The 22233-nt window shown below is 54.0% G+C and overlaps 2 protein-coding genes across 2 annotated transcripts; both read left to right on the forward strand.

Annotated features, from left to right (window-relative positions):
• The first annotated feature begins 6154 nt into the window (after positions 1–6154).
• LOC119097365 (chitin synthase chs-2-like) lies at positions 6155–8937 on the forward strand. Its single transcript, XM_037220412.1, has 3 exons — positions 6155–6425; positions 7450–7580; positions 8722–8937. Exons 1-3 carry the CDS (start codon positions 6155–6157, stop codon positions 8935–8937), a joined length of 618 nt encoding a protein of 205 aa, XP_037076307.1.
• A 702-nt stretch (positions 8938–9639) lies between these two features.
• LOC119096763 (chitin synthase chs-2) lies at positions 9640–22233 on the forward strand (the record flags this gene model as incomplete). Its single annotated transcript, XM_037219687.1, is given in 16 exon segments — positions 9640–9912; positions 10463–10662; positions 10934–11081; positions 11456–11658; positions 12303–12491; positions 13284–14459; positions 14880–15047; positions 15615–15762; positions 16086–16249; positions 17187–17428; positions 17705–17832; positions 18746–18915; positions 19185–19367; positions 20674–20838; positions 21156–21384; positions 22144–22233. Coding segments are annotated over 16 exon segments (3787 nt in total), but the record flags the coding sequence as incomplete, so codon positions are not given.

The raw sequence follows: 22233 nt of genomic DNA on the forward strand, positions 1-22233 counted from the left end.
CCTGGCTCGGCTGCTGCCCGCCGTCAGCGGCCACGGCCCTGGCTCGGCTGCTGCCCATCGTCAGCAGCCACGGCCCTGGCTCGGCTGCTGCCCATCGTCAGCAGCCACGGGCCTGGCTCGGCTGCTGCCCGTGCTCGGCGGTCATCACTCGCCTGACTAACTGCGAGCTGATCGTCTGACTGCTCTGTTGCACGTCTGTGGATTGGCACCACTACTCACTCAGGTGTAAAGTGGGTGGGACGCCTGCTAAAGTACCGGCCACTGCATTCCTCATCCTGGCACCACATCACCACCACCGCACGAGATAACTTTTCGGTGAAACTACCGACCTGAGGCGTGAATCGGTCCTGTCCGGGCATTCATTCACCACTTCGTGCCATTATTGCGTTATATGACAAAAAACTTGAATTGGCGTTTTGAATACTTGCCAGGCTTTGACTATTTTCTGTAATTACCGTTATTACCTTATTTACCTGACATAGATAATTTATTTTTAGGTATATCATGAATTAAATTTGATGTTTCAAGCAAAGGCCGGCTAATCCAAGTACCAAATGCTATGCATAGTCGTTTTATATTTGATACTCAATTACCTCATGATATTGCTCTTTCACCTTAAAGTTTATAACTGTTTGCAGTAACTCCTCATAGTTGACCGTCTATTTCTCAGACGTTTTAAGTTCGTCGTGCGGTAGCCAGTCATTAGGGCATAAATTACCTAGATATTCATATCTATGCCGGTTCCCGCAGCCATGCCTGAATGGCTCAGACGCCCGACCTGACTACGTGGCAGGCGTCTGGGTTCGAGTCCCAGAGGGGACTGATTGTTTGACCTGGTAGGTACCAGCTGACAGCAGGCGAGGGTACCACGGTTATGCGGCGGGACCGTGCGAAAACCTTGGACAACGCGTAGAAGGTTTGACTCGGGCAGTTGCAGGCAAACTGGTCGAAGAATGGCCAAGAATGTCGAACTGGTCGAAGAGGCAGTCTCAAGCAGCTCTCTGCTAACCGTCGAGACTGAACTAGGACGGAGAAGATTAATGTATCTTCGAAACATACTGACACTTATATCGTTTCTCAAAATCAGCAGCACTTGGAGACATTGAAGGGCTGCAAACGTCTTCCTCGAAAAGCTTGCTGGTGTGTGGCCCAACAGAACTCACCGTTTGTCGCAGTCGACTTGTGAGCACAGGTTCGAAGGATTGCGACACCTAGACATACACACTGCACGTGCTGCGCGGCACTCGCAGCGTACGGTACCGTACTGTCGTTCCCGCCCGGCAGGTGCGCTGGCGAACTCCTGCCTCAGAAGTGAGAACCGAGGGCATGAAGTGTCTTGCTAACTTATGACTTTCCGATGGCCGTTGTTGGCCACAGTGGCTGCCAGTACATGCGCAGACGTGCCGGCACTCCCCTGAACACCTACTCTGGATGAATCGTGTATTTGAAACGGCCGAAAACCACATGGTCGACAAGTGAGGTGTTGCTGCGGTTTATTTCATCATACGCGGCAAAAGCGCCATAAACAATATTGACTACAGGTATCATATGCGGCGAAAGCGCCACCAACAATATTGGTTATTGGACTGAATTTAGAACATGAAATGGCCACTAAGGATGATCCAGGCTCAGTTTGACCAGGCTTTGGAGGGTTTTGGGAGGTCAAAAGGAATCCCTCTGGCACTGGAGTGTCTGGTGACATGTTTTTAAGCTCTTGAACTTTCGAAACACGATTATTGGATCGCCCCATAGCATACCAAAACTCCCTTGCTGGACTCTTACGACGCTAAACGTTAAACGCTTACAATGGAGCCACAGAGAACATGGAATGGCTCGGAGTCCATTTACCCCTGACGGTCGTCTAAAACAGCCTCGTAGAAACTCTCGCTAAGCTTCATGAGGCTGTTTTATCTGTTTATTGGCGTCGATAAGGAAACGCAAGGTCTTTTTACGGACTGGTCGCCGGGCCTGCTGAGACGAGGTTGTCCACCAGATGGGATTTGGATGGTTGAGCCCCTGTGCTGGTTCTAGCGAGACCAGCGAATACCCGTGGGCTGCGGCGGCAGAGGCCCGGGGCGGAGCTTTGGGTGTGGTCTGTGGTCATGTCGCGGCTCGGGCGGGACCGTGGGCCGTGCTGGCCGGCTGCTGAGACCAGCCGCCGTGCCGGCGCGGCAGGGCCGGTCGCTGTGCTGGCTCTGGTGGCACCAGCCGCGGCGCTGGCTTTGGTGAGACTAGGGCCCTGCTTTCGGCACCAGTCAGCCCGACCGTTCTGTATTATATGTGGGTTAGAGAACAGTTAGTTAGACCTGGTTTGACCCAGTCTCAAAGTACCCAACCCGTACCTCAAATATGGCGCTGCTCTCATAAAACATGCGTCGCCCTAACTGGGGTACACAAGTCGCGTTATGCAGCATAAATGCCATGGTAACATATTGATTGGCTCGCAATGGAACCGACAGACTTGTTTCGAGACCAAGACTTTACTTCGCTTTTCGTCTTGGTTGTGTTTTTTCACTTGCTTTTTTGCAGACAGGGGCGCTGGCGTCAGTTTTTTCTACTACACTCTTTGTCTACTACACCCTTTGCATTCAATTCCTTTTAGCACGTTTTTGCCATTCGTTATGTTCTGTTGGAAAAGTTAAGTGTATGTTTCCTAGACAGCCTATGATAGAGTTATATCTCATTTTAGTTTCACTAATTGCTATGCTTATGTCCTGTTAACCACGACTTGACCATTCACAAATACCTAGCTGCTTGTTTTGCAGCCGCCATGTGAACTGTCGGCGAGCTCGGAGGGATGCACACGGCCCAGACTGTGCGGCAGACTTAGCGGGCTTGGTAACACATTCTGTGCTGGCACGAGCTCTTGCAGGTGGCACTGACTCTGAGTGACATAGACGCAGGCCGAAGTCCGCACGACGCGTGGGCTTCAACTCTGGGCTGTTAACGCGTTCAGAACGAGCATGCACCGTCACATACAAATCTTCGGGACATATCTCTCGGTCTGCGAGCTGATATTCGTGACACCAGACTGTTTGCCCCAAGTCCGCACCGGTCGTATCGCATGAGGATTTAGATAAGGGTTGATGGCTGATAGATATGCTGTGACGTGGTAATCTACGCAATCAAGCCTACAGTGTTCCAATTTTGTGAGCATTCAGCTCTGTTCGCACTTGCCACGCGTGGAAGGTTACTGATGTGGCACAACACAAATTGCCAGCGACTTCAGTGCAAGAACTGCGCCGCCTCTGTCTTGCGACATTCCCAGTCAATTAAAACGCGGATTTGTCCTGTCTAGCTTGGAAAGTTCATAGAGTGCTTGTTCTGCTGCCAGTGCATTCGAACTCGCATTTAAATTTGTATCCGTTTACATTCCGAGCACCTTTACTTTCAGCGAGCAGAAGTTCTCGCAATACGCGCGTCATGGGTGTTGATAAGGGCATAAGATCGCCACGGACATTTGAGCTGCGGTCCATAGTGTCGTTGCTCAACGGCGTCCAATTGCTTCTGTATTGTATTGCTTCTTGTCCAATTGTATTGCTTCTGAAAGTCAAAACAAATGCCGTGCTTGCATGGTGTGGTACTTTTGGTACACCATAATTGCAAGTAAAACTATTCATCGAGATATTTATTGCGCTACACATATTTGCGTAGGGCTAGACTAGATGCACATTCACGTGCCTGGTCTCTTAAAGTGATCAATTTCATCACAACTCGCAAATAGGTAATCGTTAGAATACAGCTGTTTGCTTGGAGGAACATGTAATTTACAATAAGAGTAACTTGTGGAAAATTTAGACAACGGCTATTTGAGTCAAACCAATGATTACATCCATACAACGGTGAACATCTGGGAGGCTGCTTATCTGAAGCTATATTCAGCCGTTTGAATACTGTTTAACTTCAGCACGAAGTTACTAACACACGCCATGGACAACTCGTTAGAATGGCACGCTTTAGGGGAGGCGGGCAAAGCGGCCCAGTCTGCTCCCAGACAAGCTAGATCGCAATGCCCAGGGAATAATATCCGGGGGATGATTTCTTGACTATTGGATCACGATAACTGTAGGTCAAGAGCTTGGGTTCAAACAACGGCAACTTAAAAAAAAAACGTGCATATCTGCAATCACAACGAAAGCGTTGAGTGTCAGATTTCAACCCAGTTAACAGCAGATGGCTAACAACTACGGATGCAGTATTGTTAGGGAGCAGCAGCGCTTGAGGGTGTAAGGCGATTGCTATCACTGTCGTGTCAAAGATAGCAGATCAGGCTCAGGTGAACAACGCCTATGTCAGCCGCAAGGTAACGCTAATAGACCAGGCTCAGGTGAACAACGTATGTCAGCCGCAAGGTAACATTAACAGACCAGGCTCAGGTGAACAACGTATGCAAGCCGCAAGGTAACGCTAACAGACCAGGCTCAGGTGAACAACGTATGTCAGCCGCAAGGTAACGTTAACAGACCAGGTTCAGGTGAACAACGTATGCCAGCCGCAAGGTAACGTTAACAGACCAGGCTCAGGTGAACAACGTATGTTAGCCGCAAGGTAAGATTAACAGACTAGGTTCAGGTGAACAACGTATGTCAGCCGTAAGGTAACGCTAACAGACCAGGCTCAGGTGAACAACGTATGTCAGCCGCAAGGTAACGTTAACAGACCAGGCTCAGGTGAACAACGTATGTCAACCGCAAGGTAACGTTAATAACTCGACGACACCGAGTTAATGGTGCATTTCATTCCGATAAAGGGTGAGATCTCCCGCACGCCAGCTCGCAGTCTGAATTCAGACGCGTCGAACATTGCCGACCCTGCTCCGCCTCCGTCCCATGCGTCCTTCCGCGAAAGGCGTGATCAGTTTCCGGCGGATGGCAACACGTGACGCGGTGTGGTCTAAAGTCCAACTTGGTGAGGGGGCAGCGTCGCGTATGCTCGTTCTTCAGTGTCACTGGCCAGTGATAATGCTGAGCAGGCATTCTGATTTTGCCAGCCTGTTGTTCGAAATGCCACCAGTCGATTTTTTACCAGACGTATCGTTCTCTTCTAAGTAGATACAACACAAATGCTATTCTGACAGCGTCCGATTGATATGATGTTAACCAAATAAGAGCATGCGACGGATTTCGCTCCCGTCCAGCTTGAATGCCCATTCTCCATTCCTATCTATCCATCTCCTCAAGCTCCATTTCGATCGTGTTGCATCCCAACAGAGATACCATATGTATATCAACCAGTGGACCCCTAACCCTCGCCCAGATGAGGGGGCGGGGTTCAACCCCCCCCCCCTACGGTTTTCTGGCATGCTTGCTGTAACATGTTTTCCAATCGCCCCCAAATTTTCGGTAGTTTTTGGAGAATTCATCGCACTTGGCTTAACACCGGAAAACTTGGTCCTTATATATTCTGGTTTCTGAGGGAATATTTTTTAGTAATGCTGCGCGGCAATCCACAACCGGCGCGGTCTGTTGTCGGCAATAGACGATTCCGCGAGCGCTCAAAGCACATAAAACTACCATCATCATACTCATAATTTAGTAACAAAAACACACCTTGTTCAAGCTATGCGCCACCGTGTGGCATGTTCTCGGACATATCAGAATATATAGCCGAAAACGCCCCGTTCGTTTCCAGAAGAAACCGCCCTTTTACCTGGTAAAGTGGGTTCATTTATTGTATCACCAATCGTGAGACCTTGTTCACGCCAATCCACTGTTCTTTTCGAAGGTCTGTCATATTGGTTTAGAAACAGCAAGGAGTCGCATCAACCTCCCCCCCCCCCCCCCCCACATCGACTTCGCCCTCGGCCATTGTCAAAATATTTTGATATGGCTGCCTCTTCTACAAAATGGCAGCACCAAGAAGCCTGGTGTCGAGCACAGTTGTCTTTTACTTCGTCTTCGTTTGCCTCACCACACCATATACCTGGCTTGTTGATATGTTCACGCAGCGTCGTGATGCTAAGCTACTTGGCTGCTGATCCCTCAAATGATCTGGCCATGATAGGCTGACATCAGCGCGGCACGTGCTGATTTCTGCTGCCTCTGCTGTGCTGGCCCCGACTGAAACCAAACGCTCCCCGAGCCCGAGTCTCTCACAGCCACAGCCCTATTTCATCACACTCCAGCTCAATACACAACTCACTGGTTGCAACTGTATGCCGCTGTGTCCTAACCAGCTGCACCACGGCAGAGATGAGGAGATACCCAACTGGAACATCTTCCGGACGGAGCCGATCGAAGAGGCGTCCGGCTCGGCCGTCGAGCACCCCATCTACAAGGCGTCCATCAAGATCCTGAAGGTTGTGGTGCACCTGCTGTCCTTCGGCATCGTGCTGACCGGCTGCGTCGTCGCCAAGGGCACCACGCTCTTCATGACGGCCCAGCTGAAGCCGGGCAAGACGCTGATCTACTGCGACAGGAACATCGGTGAATGCGATGACGGGGACGGGGGACGGTGAAGGGGTCAGCCGAGACAGATGGGTGCTGGATGTTGTCAAGCAGACCTGCTGCGTGTGTCCGGACAGCTGGCCTGTATTTTCCGTAGTACAGCTTGACGCCCCTGTGCCGATCCCCCCCCCCCCCCAGCATCCCGCGGGGTTAGACGCCTCAACGCCTCCCCCCCCCCCCCCGACATTTCGCGGGGTAAGACGCCCCGGCGCCGCTTCAGTGCTCCCCTGACATCTCGCGGGGTCATACACCCCGGAGCCGCCCTCGACATCCCGCGGGGTGAGACGTCTCGGCGTGTCCCACCCCCCACCCCCCGACATCCCGCGGGGTCAAACGCCCCGGCGTCGTCCCCCCCCCCCGGCATCCCACGGGGTAAGGCGCCCCGGCGCCGCCCTCCCCTTCCCCCTGGCATCCCGCGGAGTCAGAAACCTCGGTGCTCCCTCCGACATCCCGCGGGGTCATACAACCCGGTGCCGCCCCGGCATCCCGCGGGGTCAGACGCCGCCCTCCGCGACATCCCGCGGGGTCATACACCTGAGTGCCGCCCCGGTATCCCGCGGGGTCAGACGCCCCCTCCCCCGGCATCCCGCGGGGTCAGACGCCCGGCGCCGTCCCGGTGTCCCGCGGGGTCAGACGGCCCCTCCCCTGGCATCCCGCGGGGTCAGACGCCCCCCTCCCCGATATCCCGCGGGGTCAGACGCCTCAGTGCCGCCTCGGCATCCCGAGGGGTCAGACGCCCCTCAGGCATTCCGCGGGGTCAGATGCCCGGCGCCGTCCCGGCATCCCGCAGGGTCAGACGCCCCCTCCCCACCCCTCCCCCCCCCGACATCCCGCGGAGTCAGATGCCTCAGTGCAGCCCCGGCATACCGTAGGGTCAGACGCCCGGCGCCGTCCCCCCCCCCCTCCGACATCCCGCGGGGTCAGACGCTTCAGTGCCGCCCCGGTATCCCGCGGGGTCAGACGCCCCTGGCACCGCACCATTGACGGACACCTGCTCCACCAGGCCTGGGGCGGTCGTGGCGAGTCGAGATACCCGAGGTGGAACGAGTTGCTTGGGTCTGGTGCCTGTTCTTGGCGTTCGTGGTACCGGAGCTAGGCACCTTCATCCGGTCGGCCCGCATTTGCTTCTTCAAGGTGGGTCATGCCGTCAGCATCTTTTGAGAAATATCTCTACTCACGTTGGCTTAAAGTTATGTCACGTAATTTTTGGGGGGACATTTCAATCACGCGGCCACCAGCACCTCACTGTCATTCCGCAGGTCTATGATCCGTTCAGTACCTTTCAGCACTGCACACTCAGCCCAGCCACCTGAATCCCGCGTGTTTCCTGTGATACGCCGCTTCCGACGTCATCAAGCGCGATTCTGGTGCGCTCCCCATCCCGATGATTGTCTCATATTTTTATCCTTCTAAATTCTCAGCGGGCTTCTTGGGTCCGTAAAACGGGGAATTGATGCACTCAGGGATGTCACTTTGTATACCTTTGGGGGCATGAGTTCACCCCTCCCCCTCCCCCAATGCTGACTTGAGCCCCCTCAATGCTCTTCTGAACCTCCCCAACGCATATGAGCAAAGAAAGGGAATACTGGGTCCATGAAACGCAGCAAGTGTCGGAACTGCTGGTACCTTAGGTACCTAAGCGCATCACCATCAATATTATCATTATCATGTATCATAGCTATCCCTATCCCAACAGCCAAATGTAAAATCATTCCTCAGCATCGAAACGATTTTGAAACCGGTCAAGTTTTTTCTTTAATTTTGACATCAGGGACGCAAATAAGAGTATCCGAAGAAAGAGGTGAGGATTTGGGGTAGGTTAGGTCAGCTTGATTGGCTCAGCCCCCCCCCCTCTTCAATTGATTTTAGAACGTGACGCTCCTGGATGCACCAAAGATTGCAATGTCGTCCACAAAGGCAGGCATCCATATGCGCAGGTACAACGGATTCAAAGCAGGGACATGGCCTCTCTGCCTTTGGCAAGTGCAACTGGAATGGATTGTTTCAAACTGCAAACACGAATTTTGGTATCCTCTGGATCTGCGTTGCCATGGAAACGATGTAACTCGCCAGCCACGCCATGCGCATGGTTGCGTCGTCCCTTTCGCCCTATTTGCTGGCATGACATCAGGGGCAGAACATGACGTCATAGCTCCCTAGAAACCATTCCTCCAACCGTCAAGTGTTTACTGCTTGGTGTGCTTTCCTGGTCACCTTCCGTGTGACTGGCCAGCACTGAGCGTGTACAGACCTCTGCACACCGGGCGTGCTGCAGAGCTGGCGGTGGCCGGCGCTCTTGGAGGTGCTGACGGTGGGCCTGCTGGAGGGCCTGCACACCGTCGGCCTTGCCGTGCTGATGTTCGTGGCGCTGCCCGAGCTGGACTCGGTGCGCGCCCTCATGCTGACCAACTGCGTCTGCCTGGTGCCGGCCGTGCTGGGTGAGGGTCGGGCCGCACGCGGCGGTCACTGGCTGCGATCTGTCCACGGCTAGACACCACGCGGCGGTCACTGGCTGCGATCTGTCCACGGCTAGACACCACGCGGCGGTCACTGGCTGCGATCTGTCCACTGCTAGACACCACGCGGCGGTCACTGGCTGCGATCTGTCCACGGCTAGACACCACGCGGCGGTCACTGGCTGCGATCTGTCCACGGCTAGACACCACGCGGCGGTCACTGGCTGCGATCTGTCCACTGCTAGACACCACGCGGCGGTCACTGGCTGCGATCTGTCCACGGCTAGACACCACGTGTCCTCATGGGCTTTTTAGCTGATTTGTCCGATCACCCGGTCTGAACGAAGCGCTTACTGCTAACCACATTGTCCTGCGATTAATTCAGTCCCACGCTTGGAGCAATGCCTCCTCCAACAGGCGGGCCTCGCTTGGGTGAATGTGAAGGTTGAATGAATATGTGGCTGACTCCTGTCCGTGTCCAGTGTGGTGTGTTATGATCGGCATTGCGTCGGTTGGCGGCGTTGCGTTACGATGGTTGGGGAGCACTCAGCGCATCTGTGATAACCTTAACATTTCGAACAGATAACTTAACGCACAACGACCACCATCGGAACACTGGTGGTGCAGAGTCGCGCTATCAAAGCTGATGCGCGTTACGCGCTATGATGATGCCTGATGGGCGTTATCTTGTTCGCGGCAGGGATGGTCTCCCGCCGTGCCGAAGACCACTCTGACGACTACAGAACACTTAAGTTGTTTCTGGACGCCGTGGCGATCATCCTTCAACTAAGCGGCTGCGTCCTTTGGCCGGTCATGGAAGGCATGAATGGGAACACCTGCGGCCGCCTGGGCCATCCCGACGGGGCTTATTCTCACGTCGTTTGGGTGGTGGGAAAACTACGTCGTGAAGAAGCGTCCAGTTGCGAAACCGAGAAAGTCCGAAAAATACACCATTTTTGAAGTGGACTTGTCAAAGGAAGACGGGGCGCAGAAGGCACAGGCCCGGGTTGGTAAGTCTTCTTTTAGGATAAGGGATAGTTAATTATGTTCATTTCATGTCGGTATGTATGCACATGAAGATACAATCCCAAGCTCAGTCCGTTCCAGGCGTTGAGTCTCCGTTAGTGTGTTGCCGATCAATGCCAGTAAAGATCAGCGATGATCATGAACCTTTTTTGTTTTCTGTAATTTTCAACGGCTTTTGCCACTGCTGGAGGAGCCCAACAGTTTTTCATTCTCATACATAGGACGGTAGTAATAGCCGTAATAACGATAGACTTCTGCTACTGCTTCGATAAAGGCATGTTGCCGGAATATCAACCCATGTATATCTCCATTCTCCTGGTTTTTCTCCAAGGGACAAGGCAATTACTACCGTCTTATGTATGTGAATAGTGCTCCTCGCAAATGCACTGAAGAGCTTGGGTTTTTCATTCTGATAACAAAAACAGTAAACCAAAGCAGTGCGAAAGCAGCCAGTCGCTCTCTCTGTACACCTGACATTGCTTTTTCTCAGGTTCTGTTTCATTACAACCGTGCATGTGTCTGTTGTTGCTACAGGTTTTCTGACATTCCTTGGCAACATCAAGTACCGCATGTCAAAGACCCGCTACATTATCTACCTATTTGTGTCTCTCTGGAAAATTGCACTCTTCTTCGGCATGATGGTTCTTCTGATGTCGACTCGATTGGACGATCCCATGAACCTCTTCACGGAGATGAAGTCCGGCTTCGCGAACCACACGCTGGTCATCAACGAGGTACGCGAACTGCATTTGTGTCACCAAAGTAAACTTTTCCTCGCATACGAATGCATTGTACAGCAATCGCATACTCCGGCGAGCGAATTATCCCGTCTTTTTTGTACCACTTTAATTATATTGCCGCAGGCAATGCAACGCTGGACGCCTTTACCACGTCTCGTTCCGCATCTCATCGCGAAACGCAACGAACTATATTACCCAAAGGAGAGCCGCGTCATGTCTGCCGCCTCTGGAAAAGGGTGGTGCATTCTGAGAATGTCATTTTCAGACCGGAGGTTCCTTGGAGAATTCCCACTCGGATGCGACGGATTTCTCGACGAACTTCATGCAAACGACGACCATCATCTCCTCGGTCGCAACACCGGCTTACGTGTGGCTCGTACAGCTGTTCGGTGCCTATTTGGCTTACATCACTGGTAAGCAATAGACCGTTTGCATTCATTGTATATCAAGGCTGTCTCATGCGTAGGTTTGACGAGAACACGGTGAGCACACAGGTCCACGTCCTTAGCAGGCATCCATTCTCATTCCGTAGCCATATCTGTTCACTGGGATGGTATTCAGAATAAAATGCTTTCATCGTTCTTTTACACATCTTTGTTGGTCGTGAAGCATAGAGGAGAAAACGGCGCATGGAACCTTAGCACACATGATTCAATGAAAACACGCATTTCACTCATGATTCTCGGTACGTGACAGGTCGTACGTAGCCAAACAACAGCTGACTGATTTCATTCTCTGCCAACCATCGCGGAGCCTCGCTAATCCTAGCCATTCGTAACGCCTGCAGGCAAATTCGCCTGCAAGATCTGGATCCAGACGTTCAGCTTCGCGCTGCCGGTGAGCCTGGCGGTGCCGTGCAGCCTGTCGCTGATGCTGCTGCTCTGTGGTCTGCGCGCCGACGACGCCTGCTGCTTCCATGGAAAGCTGCCGCCCTACCTTTTCTTCGAGTGCCCGAGGGCCGACTACATCGACTCCTTCCTGGCGGAGGATGTGAGTGGCGGCGCGCGGGGTCTGTCCACTGACGTGATTTCTTTGTTTGACAGGTTGGCGCGTACCCCCACAAGACTCACCGACAGTGGCTGTGGTAAAGAGTGTTGAGAAACAGAGGCTGTCGGGCGTACGGAGGCATGGTGGAGGGTATTACTCATGGTTCGCTGAGTGCAGGACGCTGGGCAGGGTAGACAAAAATTTTAGAGAGAGTGGGGGGGGGGGGGGCAAATTGATACCACATAGTGATGGTCAACCATATGCACACGAAACACAACTTGGAAGAAAAGGATAATCAAGTGAAAAGTGAGGCTGAGAAAGCAGTATCTGCTTAATGAGCCGGGACGGCCAATCTGTACCGATACATCTGACTCGAAGTGTCTATGTCAAGTTAGTCCCGTGAGACAAGCAGCATCGCAAGCAAGCTAAGCAGGCGCTGGCTTGAGCAACAGCTGCCGACACCGTTTAAGTTCTCATCTATGTTAGGACGCCAGCACGGGTCAGGAAGGTGGGTTGGGACGCTTCGACACGAGCTTCCGAAGCCGAGCGCGGCGCACCTGGTACGCCGGAGGGCGCTCGGCGGGTCTCAGTGGCTCGTCTCCGACGCGTGACGGTACGGCTGTGACGCCTCTCCGCCTGTGTTCCAGTGCGTCTGGCTGTGGGTGCTGTGGCTGTTCTCCCAGGCGTGGATCACGATGCACATGTGGACGCCGCACTGCTTCCGCCTGGCGCCCACCGAGGTGCTGTTCGTCACGCCCATGTACAACTCGCTGCTGATCGACCAGTCGCTGGCCATGAACCGACGCCGTGACGACGACCCTGATCTCTCCGCTGAGGCGAGTGCCGGGAAACGCCGGGGTGCGGCCAGTGACGGGTGCTGGGTGCTGGCCGGGGTGCGGCCGGTGAAGGGTGATGGATGCTGGCCGGGGTGCGGCCGGTGACGGGTGCTGGGTGCTGGCCGGGGTGCGGCCGGTGACGGGTGCTGGGTGCTGGCCGGGGTGCGGCCGGCGACGGGTGCTGGGTGCTGGCCGGGGTGCTGGGTGCTGGCCGGGATGCTGGGGGCCGGCCTGCACGATTGGATCTTGGGGTGGTTGGTGGACTTGGATAGCTGGTGAGGAGGACCTTGTGGGGTTATCGTCGACTGGGTTGCTCGAGTGGTGAAGCTCTCGAACAAGCTCGCGAGCTCAAGGGCAGGGGTGCAGCCAAGGGAGGGGCCTGGTAGGGTAAGCCCCTCCTTAGGCCCGGTTTTCCGTTTCTTACCATAGAGAACTCCTGACGTAAGGTGAAAAGTTGTCATGATGCGTACTCACCAGTCTTCAGGCCCCTCCACGAAGAAAGTTTTTGCTACGCCCCTGCCCACAGGAGCAAGTGATGGCTGACTGTCGCGAACAAGTTCTATTCGTGATAAGCTGTACAAAGATGCTACGCGTGTTTGAGAATGCGATTTCATGATTTTCAGGTCGGTTTTTGATGCGTCTCTCCATGAAATTATGCGCATAGAACGTGAAAGAAACTACGTAGTATATAAAGGAGATCACAATCTCACACTCTAGCTGCTCTTCAATTGCGAATGACCGATTGCGGTGCCTAATCCTCGTGGCGATAACTCTGGATCCTCTCCGCAACAGGACTTTGATATTGATGCGGACCTGGATGGCGGCCCGAAGAACGGTGTGGACTACATCTCAACTCACTCGGAGGCCTCGGGCTCCAACTCGAGCGCACACCATAGCGACTCCATCACGCGGATCCTGGCCTGCGCCACCATGTGGCACGAGGAGAGGAACGAGATGCTACTCATGCTGCAGTCGGTGGCCCACATGGACTACGACCAGTCGGCGCGGCGCTGCATGCAAAAGTACCTGCGGATTGTCGACAGCGACTACTACCACTACAAGACGCACATCTTCTTTGACGACGCCTTCCAGATCTCGGACGACGAGACCGAGGAACAGAACGAGATCAATCGATACGTGCGCCAGCTGATCGAGTGCATCGACGTGGCGTGCTCGAACGTGCACGGCGTGGAGATGACGCTGCCGGCGCCGACCAAGACGCCGACGCCGTACGGCGGACGCCTGGTCTGGACGCTGCCGGGCAAGACCGAGATCGTCGTCCACCTCAAGGACAAGTCGCTGATCCGGCACCGCAAGCGCTGGAGCCAGGTGATGTACATGTACTACCTGCTGGGCTTCAAGCTGATGGAGCAGGACATCGCGGTGGAGAGGAAGGAGGTGATCGCCGAGAACACCTACCTGCTTGCTCTGGACGGCGACATCGACTTCATGCCGGATGCTGTCAAGCTGCTGGTCGACTTGATGAAGAAGAACCAGAATCTAGGCGCCGCGTGTGGACGCATCCACCCGGTGGGCTCGGGCCCGATGGTGTGGTACCAGCTGTTCGAGTACGCCATCGGCCACTGGCTGCAGAAGGCTACCGAGCACATGATCGGCTGCGTGCTCTGCAGTCCCGGCTGCTTCTCGCTCTTCCGCGCCAAGGGCCTGATGGACGACAACGTGATGAAGACGTACACAACGCCGGCCTCCGAGGCGCGCCACTACGTGCAGTACGATCAGGGCGAAGACCGGTGGCTGTGCACGCTGCTGCTGCAGAGAGGCTATCGGGTGGAGTACTGTGCTGCATCTGATGCGTACACCCACGCCCCAGAGGGCTTCAACGAGTTCTACAACCAACGCCGCCGCTGGGTGCCCTCCACCATGGCCAACATCCTGGACCTGCTGAAAAGCCACAAGAGGACTGTCAGGGTCAACGACAACATCTCGACACTCTACGTCCTGTATCAGGTGTGCGATATTTGCTGTGTGTTGACGCTTCTTAACAGCGGTTCATCCGTGGAGACGGTATTCAGCTCCGCAGCAAGCACCTTTGGTGGCAGTGTGCAGGGACTGTCAAACGTACGTTAAGGAGCGCCAAATTGCCTTTTAAACCTGCCTTTGATAACGGTTCATTGGTGTTATGAACGTGCATAACGAAAACGGATCACGCACTCGCCATAAAGATGGTAGAATAAATGATTCTATTCACTGGATCTCCCACATCAAGTAGCAGCACAACTCAGCGTTGCCTCTCTCAGTTGTGGGTTCATCCCGCGGTGGGCTTAAAATGATCCCCATGAGCCACCCCACTCTGAGTGTAGAAAAACAATCTATGTGTTGGAAACCCCCTTCTAATCACTGTGATGGCTGATCACTGATCGGCGCCAGGTGATGCTCATGGTCGGCACCGTACTGGGCCCCGGCACGATCTTCCTGATGCTGATCGGGTCGTTCAACGCCGCGTTCGGCATCAGCAACTGGTACTCGCTGCTCTACAACGCCATCCCTGTCGTCATCTTCATGGCCGCCTGTGTGACGGTGAACTCAAAGATACAGGTGACTAGAAATCCTGCGATTTTTGCAAGGATAAATTACCAGTCAGTAGAAATGCGCAGTAATTATGCTGTTGCAAGGGAGCTTCGGAAGCGTGACATTATTTACTTTGATCTTACGTAATTCGCTAAAAAATTTTCCTTGCTTCCCAAGTGCTCGCAGTTCTCTACAAGCATGACGTCACTTCACTCTCTACTGCACCGGATCCTGTGTTGTACGACAGGCCAGACTCACCACGGCATGGGTATAATACACCGTTTATAGTTACACATTGCCTGCTATCGGATTGCACACTGTGTGTCTTCGGAACGAATGCCATCTTGCTGATTACAGCTCCGTCAGTCGTCCATGATGGCAAGGGCAGGTGACGAGAGCGTTTGTTTTCAGTTGCTGATAGCCCAGCTCCTGACAGCCGTGTACACGATTGTCATGATTGTCATGTTTTCAGTTGCTGATAGCCCAGCTCCTGACAGCCGTGTACACGATTGTCATGATTGTCATGTTTTCAGTTGCTGATAGCCCAGCTCCTGACAGCCGTGTACACGATTGTCATGATTGTCATGTTTTCAGCTGCTGATAGCCCAGCTCCTGACAGCCGTGTACACGATTGTCATGGTCATCGTCATCGTAGGGCTGGCGCTGCAGTTCGCCGAAGAAGGCATGGAGTCACCCACGGCGATATTCTTCATTGCCACCATGGGCAGCTTCGTCCTTACTGGTTTGTAGCTTGTATAGCTGCTCCTTACGGACACTACACATTCGGAACTCAAATGCCCTGTAAGCTTAACACTTCCGTACTTCCGTCATCATTGTTGTGCGTTCGCATTGTCTGGCCATTTGCACGCTGTCCACAACTTTCATACGCATGCTCAGCCACTGCTCGCTGGCATCGGCAAAACTTCTTCGCAAACCGAAGAGGAGTCGCGTCGAAAACCGCCTCATCGAGCGACGCAGCGCTGCGTGCTTCATCTCTGACCTGGCGCCTGCCTCGAAGGCTCGGCTGACATAACGTCACTGATGATGACGTCACTGATGCTGCAGCGGCCATGCATCCACTGGAGTTCTACTGTCTGCCCGCCCTGGTCGTCTACTACATCACCGTGCCCAGCATGTACTTCCTGCTGATTGTCTACTCGTTCACCAACATGAACAACGTCACGTGGGGCACCCGCGAGGTGGCAGTCAAGACCAGGAAGAGTGACGCGGTCAGTAGCCGCGGGCAATAGGGGGCGGCACAGAATCACTAAGGCCTTGCGTGGCTTCCAAGAATAATGCCCTGATCGTAACTAAACTAAGTTACGGGAAGACGCGCATTTCTATGCATTTTTATGTGTGAATGGAGGGCAGTTTTAAATGATGTTTGCTAGGGTTACACACATCGTCGCTAATTGATGCAATCCCCCACGATATCGGAAGGGTGTGTGGATGTTGGAGTCAGATGAAGATTTCCCCTCACTCGCATTGAGCCCTGATGAGGTAGAATACAATCACGACGCCATAAAAGATGCATTAGAGCGAGGAGGATTCACATCTCGCAGCATAGCCTCCAAATGGTAGCGTTTTAAGCTTTATGTCATCATGAGCGTTATTGTCGCTGCTAAATCACCATCTGCGTAAACGAAATTTCCAAATCAAATGCTCCGATGCCAAGAACTTGTTCCGAACGTACAAAAATGTCCAGCACATCACATGAATCGGCTGGCCCGGGCATTTCCTTTACATCAGGACACTTAAAACGCACGTGGCCAGGCGTCGCGTCCAACTCTAGACAACTCTGCTCTCTGCGTCTGCGCTCTACAACTCTGCGCTCTTTAGTAACATCGCGTTTTAATCTGTGAGGCGAATGAACATGTTATAGGGTTTGCGTTATTCCTGAGCAAATCCCGCTGCTCGCATTAAGTGACCTGTGATAAAACAGATACCAATAAGTGATTGGCTGTGGGGTATTCACAGTGTTTGTGCTCACACACACATACAGCGCGCGTTATCACTTATTTTTGTATTCCATCCTTGGAGCACACGCCATGACATGTATGTGGCTCTTGACACCACCTATCCATAACATGTGTGAGGCTTCTGGGTACAACCTGCAAGCACTAACCCAGAATGTGACGCGCTGGCAATGTCACGGCCGCCTTGCAGGACCTGGAAGCAGAGAAGAAGGCGCTGGAAGCGGCCAAGAAGCAGCCGGGTGGCATCCTGGGCTTCCTCTACCAGTTCAACACCACCGCCAAGGACGACGACGGCTCGGTGGACTTCTCACTGGGAAACGTGTTCCGCTGCATGTGCTGCACGCACCCCAAGGAGATCAACGAGCGTGAGCAGCTGAAGCGCATCGCCGACTCCATTGACAGCATCAACAAGCGGATGGACTCGCTGGAGGGGTGGGTTGCCCGGCCGGAGTGAGGCTGTATGTTGTTACATATGTTGTCCCATTCTTGTTGTTGTCTGTGGTTTAGGGGCATGTCGACCATATGGTCACTCAGCGCCCCACCGTCGTCACGAACACCATCACGTGTATCGTCAAGCACGCGGTAACGCATGTCGTCATGCATGTCGTCACGCACGGCGCAGCGCTCACGCCAAGCGCCGACCCGTGACGTGACGTTGAATGTGCTACGTGATGCCCTGCGTGACGGGTGCGAACGCTGGTGTGACAGGACCGGTCTGCAGCGCCTCCGCAGCACCAGCCGCAGCTCGGCACGTGGGGGGAGGATGAGCCCCGTCAGGGGGCCGGACGACCCGGAGGAGAGGAGGGACGAGCCCAGCGCCGGGCTGGCCGACTCTGGTGAGTGGAGGGACGAGCCCAGCGCCGGGCTGGTCGACTCGGGTGAGCGGAGGGACGAGCCCAGCGCCGGGCTGGTCGACTTGGGTGAGCGGAGGGACGAGCCCAGCGCCGGGCTGGTCGACTCGGGTGAGAGGAGGGACGAGCCCAGCGCCGGGCTGGTCGACTCGGGTGGGCGGAGGGACGAGCCCAGCGCCGGGCTGGTCGACTCGGGTGAGCGGAGGGACGAGCCCAGCGCCGGGCTGGTCGACTTGGGTGAGCGGAGGGACGAGCCCAGCGCCGGGCTGGTCGACTCGGGTGAGAGGAGGGACGAGCCCAGCGCCGGGCTGGTCGACTCGGGTGAGCGGAGGGACGAGCCCAGCGCCGGGCTGGTCGACTCGGGTGAGCGGAGGGACGAGCCCAGCGCCGGGCTGGTCGACTTGGGTGAACGGAGGGACGAGCCCAGCGCCGGGCTGGTCGACTTGGGTGAGCGGAGGGACGAGCCCAGCGCCGGGCTGGTCGACTCGGGTGAGCGGAGGGACGAGCCCAGCGCCGGCTTGATCAACTCGAGCGAGCGAAGTCAGTACGGCCGGCCACGGCCTCCTCGCTCACGCGATGGGCCGGCGTGGCTAGGGCAGTGTCGTTAGATAGGTTGCGAGGGCTCCGAGCCCTTTTTGATGAAAAGTTGCCCCGGTGTTTGTGAATATATCTGGTGCGCATAACCGGAGAGATGAGTTGATGACTTCCAGCACCGTGCATTGCAGTGTAGATGTCACGTCTTGTCCGCTGTTTGGATGTCAAAGGGCTTATCTCTTAATGTCGTCGAGACGCAAAACACAATGTGGCACTAATATTTGCGTCACTATCAGAGCCGTGAAAGTAGTGTAGGATGTGCTTACGTAACGCCCTTGTGCTGACCACTTCCTCACGCTTTTAGGCCAGGTGCATATGAAGAAAAGGGACCTGCTGAAGAACCCGCTGTGGGTAGAAGACAAACTGTTCGCAGGCAAGGGCAGCATGGATTTGCTATCGCAAAACGAAATCGAATTCTGGGAGCAGCTGATCAAAACCTATCTGTACCCGCTGATTGAAAACAAGGAAGAAAAGGTAAGAAAAAATATGCTGCTGGCCTCAAGTGAGCACTTCGTAACATGAAAATTTTTGACTAGCAGAAGCGCATAGAAAGTGAGCCTTCTGGCGAACTTGTTGGCACAGGGAGATGGAGGCTCGGTCACTAGGCAGGATTACGCCCGTTATGACACGGTCGTGTGCCGAGTTCGACCGCATGAAGGTGCCCTACTTGGTAGTCTTCCCATGGCTGAGCAGTCGTCACCCGTCCATTTACCTGAGGCAATGAGGCTGGGCGACTGTTTCAGGCACGCATCGCGGCAGAACTGGACCAGCTGAGAACCACCGTCTGCTTCTTCTTCATGATGGTGAACGTGCTGTTCGTGGTAGCCATCTTCATTCTGGAGACGCACCAGGATGAGCTGCACCTGAACTGGCCTTTGGGCGCGAAGAACACCATCTCGTTCAGCACAGATACTGTGGGAAGAAAGGTGACCTCGCGCCGGCCGTGCACCGTCATTGTACACCGCGCCTTGCACGCTTTGCGAGGATGCGGCGAAACGAGCTGGTGTTGGCTGCTGATAAGACCACGATGTGCTTCCTGCAACTGCTGCATGTTATGGAAGGCAGTCCGTGAGCATGTGGCATCCTGGCAGAAACACCGGGGAGACTCGACCCCCCAATGTAAACGAAAGACTGCCCAAACCCTAGCCATCGTTACACCGAGGCCCGCACCCAGCCTTGGCACCCAGCTGTATGGTGATCATCACCGGACGGGCCTTGTTATCATCTCACCAGACGAGGGCTCACACAGGGCCCCGTGTTATCACCAAAACGTGACACACTGAACTCGAGCGCAGAGATGCATCAGGTGCCGCGCGGGAAACTGCATCAAGCGGCCTAATGATGTAGTTCAAGTGATGCTTGTTGGGTCAGACAAGGAGGGCGAGTAAATTGGATACATTTAGCCACCCTGTCTGTGCTCAGAACGAAGCGTTTTGGAACAGTGAGGTTAATGGTGGTGCTTTCGCCTCTGGCACACCGAACAACGCACTGGTCGCAGTCTATCATCGGGCGTAACATAGGAAATGTCAAAGCGCACAACTACATATGCGGCAGACAACGAAACAGGTGTCATAAGTCTTGTAGAATTGCATCGAATTTCTGGTTGCGACCAAAGGCATGATAAAGCAGCTCACACAAAAGTAAAGCATCTATCTCACAAAGACCTTGCCAGCATTTTCCGCACTTGACCCAGCTTGACCCTGGATGATATGACATAAATGTACCCGATAGAACTACATCAGCATAAAGCATGACGGGATAGAACAAATTATAACAGTATTTTAGCAGCAGTAAGTAAGCCCTCGAGCATAAGTGTTCTAAGACAGAAGGTGCGGTATCGGCCGCCTCGCCACCAAATGCGAATGATACTGGCTTGACAACGTAGTCATCGCTCGTGATCTATAAACGCAGTCTTCAGGGGGCGCTGTCCGAAGAACTGTTGGGCCGCTGTTCGGATAACTGTTGGGCCGCTGTTCGAAGAGTTTTGGGGCGCTGTTCGAAGAGCCGTTCGGCGAGCTGTTAGGGCGCGGTTCGGAGAGCCGTTCGTAGAGCTGTTAAGGTGCCGCAATGCTTGGTTATCGTTCCGTTGCAGCATGTTTGCGACAGGCTCGATGGCACGCAAGAGTTGCCTGGCGCTTTTACATTGTTATGCGTTATTTTACATTATTACATCATTACTCAAGCGTAACGATGGAACAGCGTTGTTATAACGATAATGTTATCCTTTTCTAGATACAGATCAGCCAGACCTATCTTCAGCTGGAGCCCATCGGCTTCGTCTTCGTCATGTTCTTCGCGCTGATCCTGGTCATCCAATTCACCGCTATGATGTTCCACCGTTTTGGGACCATATCGCAGATCCTGTCGCTAGTCACATTGTCCTTGTGCGGCGGAAAGGTGAGCTGATTGCCCGTCAGCAAGTCACTACTTGTGCACATCGCCAGTACCGTGCGCGGTTACATGGGAGTGCCATGACATCGGACTGACTTATGGTTTTGACGTTCTCTGATTGTCACGAGGCAGCCTTCGGGAGGTTTATTACCGACATATTAACACTTTGCACCGTGTATTGCCGTTCAAAAATTCCGGTATTATTAAACCTTTTTCAAATCGCATTGGACGCTGAACTTAACTTGCCGACTCCGCGGGACGGCACGACCTCCTCTGGCCGAACAGATCGGCTGGACGTGACTGCCATCTGTTGCCCACCACAGAAATCACGGTCGGGTGAAGACCTGCTGCGGGAGAACGGACTGCAGATGGTGCGCGACATGCAACGAATGAAGAACCGCAAGGACTCGGAAGAGTCAAACCGGCCGCAGCGGCGCCAGACCGTCAGCCGACTGGTCCACGAGCGCACCAAGTCCAAAAAGCTCACGTTCTCGCTGGACGACAACTTCATTCAGCACTACGACGAGACGGCCAACAATATGGACGATGCGGGTAGGCAGGTTACGATGGCCAACTTAAATGGATGATGCCGAGACAGATGCACTCTGCGCGGGCTGAAGGAGTGGGCGTGGACAGACCCAAGTTGAAGAACCCAGGGATGCAGCGTAGCGAAAACCATCAAGTTCACGGACGGCGTTGAGTGTAGTCAGCGGCATTTCCTCTCATGCCGAGGCAAATCAATAAGACTCTACCGAACTGACGTTTATCCATGCCGAGTCTGGCCCGTCAAGTCGTTTTCCAATCTAACTTTTATTCTTGTAGATTTTTACCCGTTTCGACTTGTCCGAGTCATTTTTAATTTCTGTCGACATTTTGTCCTTCGAAGTAATTTCCAATATTGTTACTCCCTTTGATTTTTTCGTCGCGTTTTTTCCCACTTGACTTTGCCCCGTACGACCAGTTGCCCTTCGAGTTCTTTCCGATTCGAATTTTATCCGAGTCGAATTTTGTCTATGTTAATTCTTTAATCTCAGAATTTTTCCGATTGGGCTTTTGGCGCCGATAGCTTTTGTCTATTTCCACTACACTCGTCCGGCTTTTTCCATTCGTCTTTTTGTCAGAGAACTGGGTCAAGCGACAGCTAGCCAGAACTAGCGCATCAGACTGCAGCCAATAGTCTGTTACCAATCAGAGCCCAGCTATTCTGACCGCAGTCAATAAGAGTTCGGTGTGGCAGACCACCACCAATCAGGATGCAGTGCGCGATGCCGCAGCCAATGAGCGCCAATGACACCCATTCCCGCCCGACAGCACCGTCTGGAGGTCGCGCCTCCCGGATGAGCAAGCGGCGGGCCACGATGAAGGCCATGGTGAGCCGCCGGCAGTCTGTGATGAACGAAC

This window comes from Pollicipes pollicipes, unplaced genomic scaffold (genome assembly GCF_011947565.3).
Source record: "Pollicipes pollicipes isolate AB1234 unplaced genomic scaffold, Ppol_2.1 Scaffold_4295;HRSCAF=5057_pilon_pilon_pilon, whole genome shotgun sequence".
Taxonomy (NCBI): domain Eukaryota; kingdom Metazoa; phylum Arthropoda; class Thecostraca; order Pollicipedomorpha; family Pollicipedidae; genus Pollicipes; species Pollicipes pollicipes.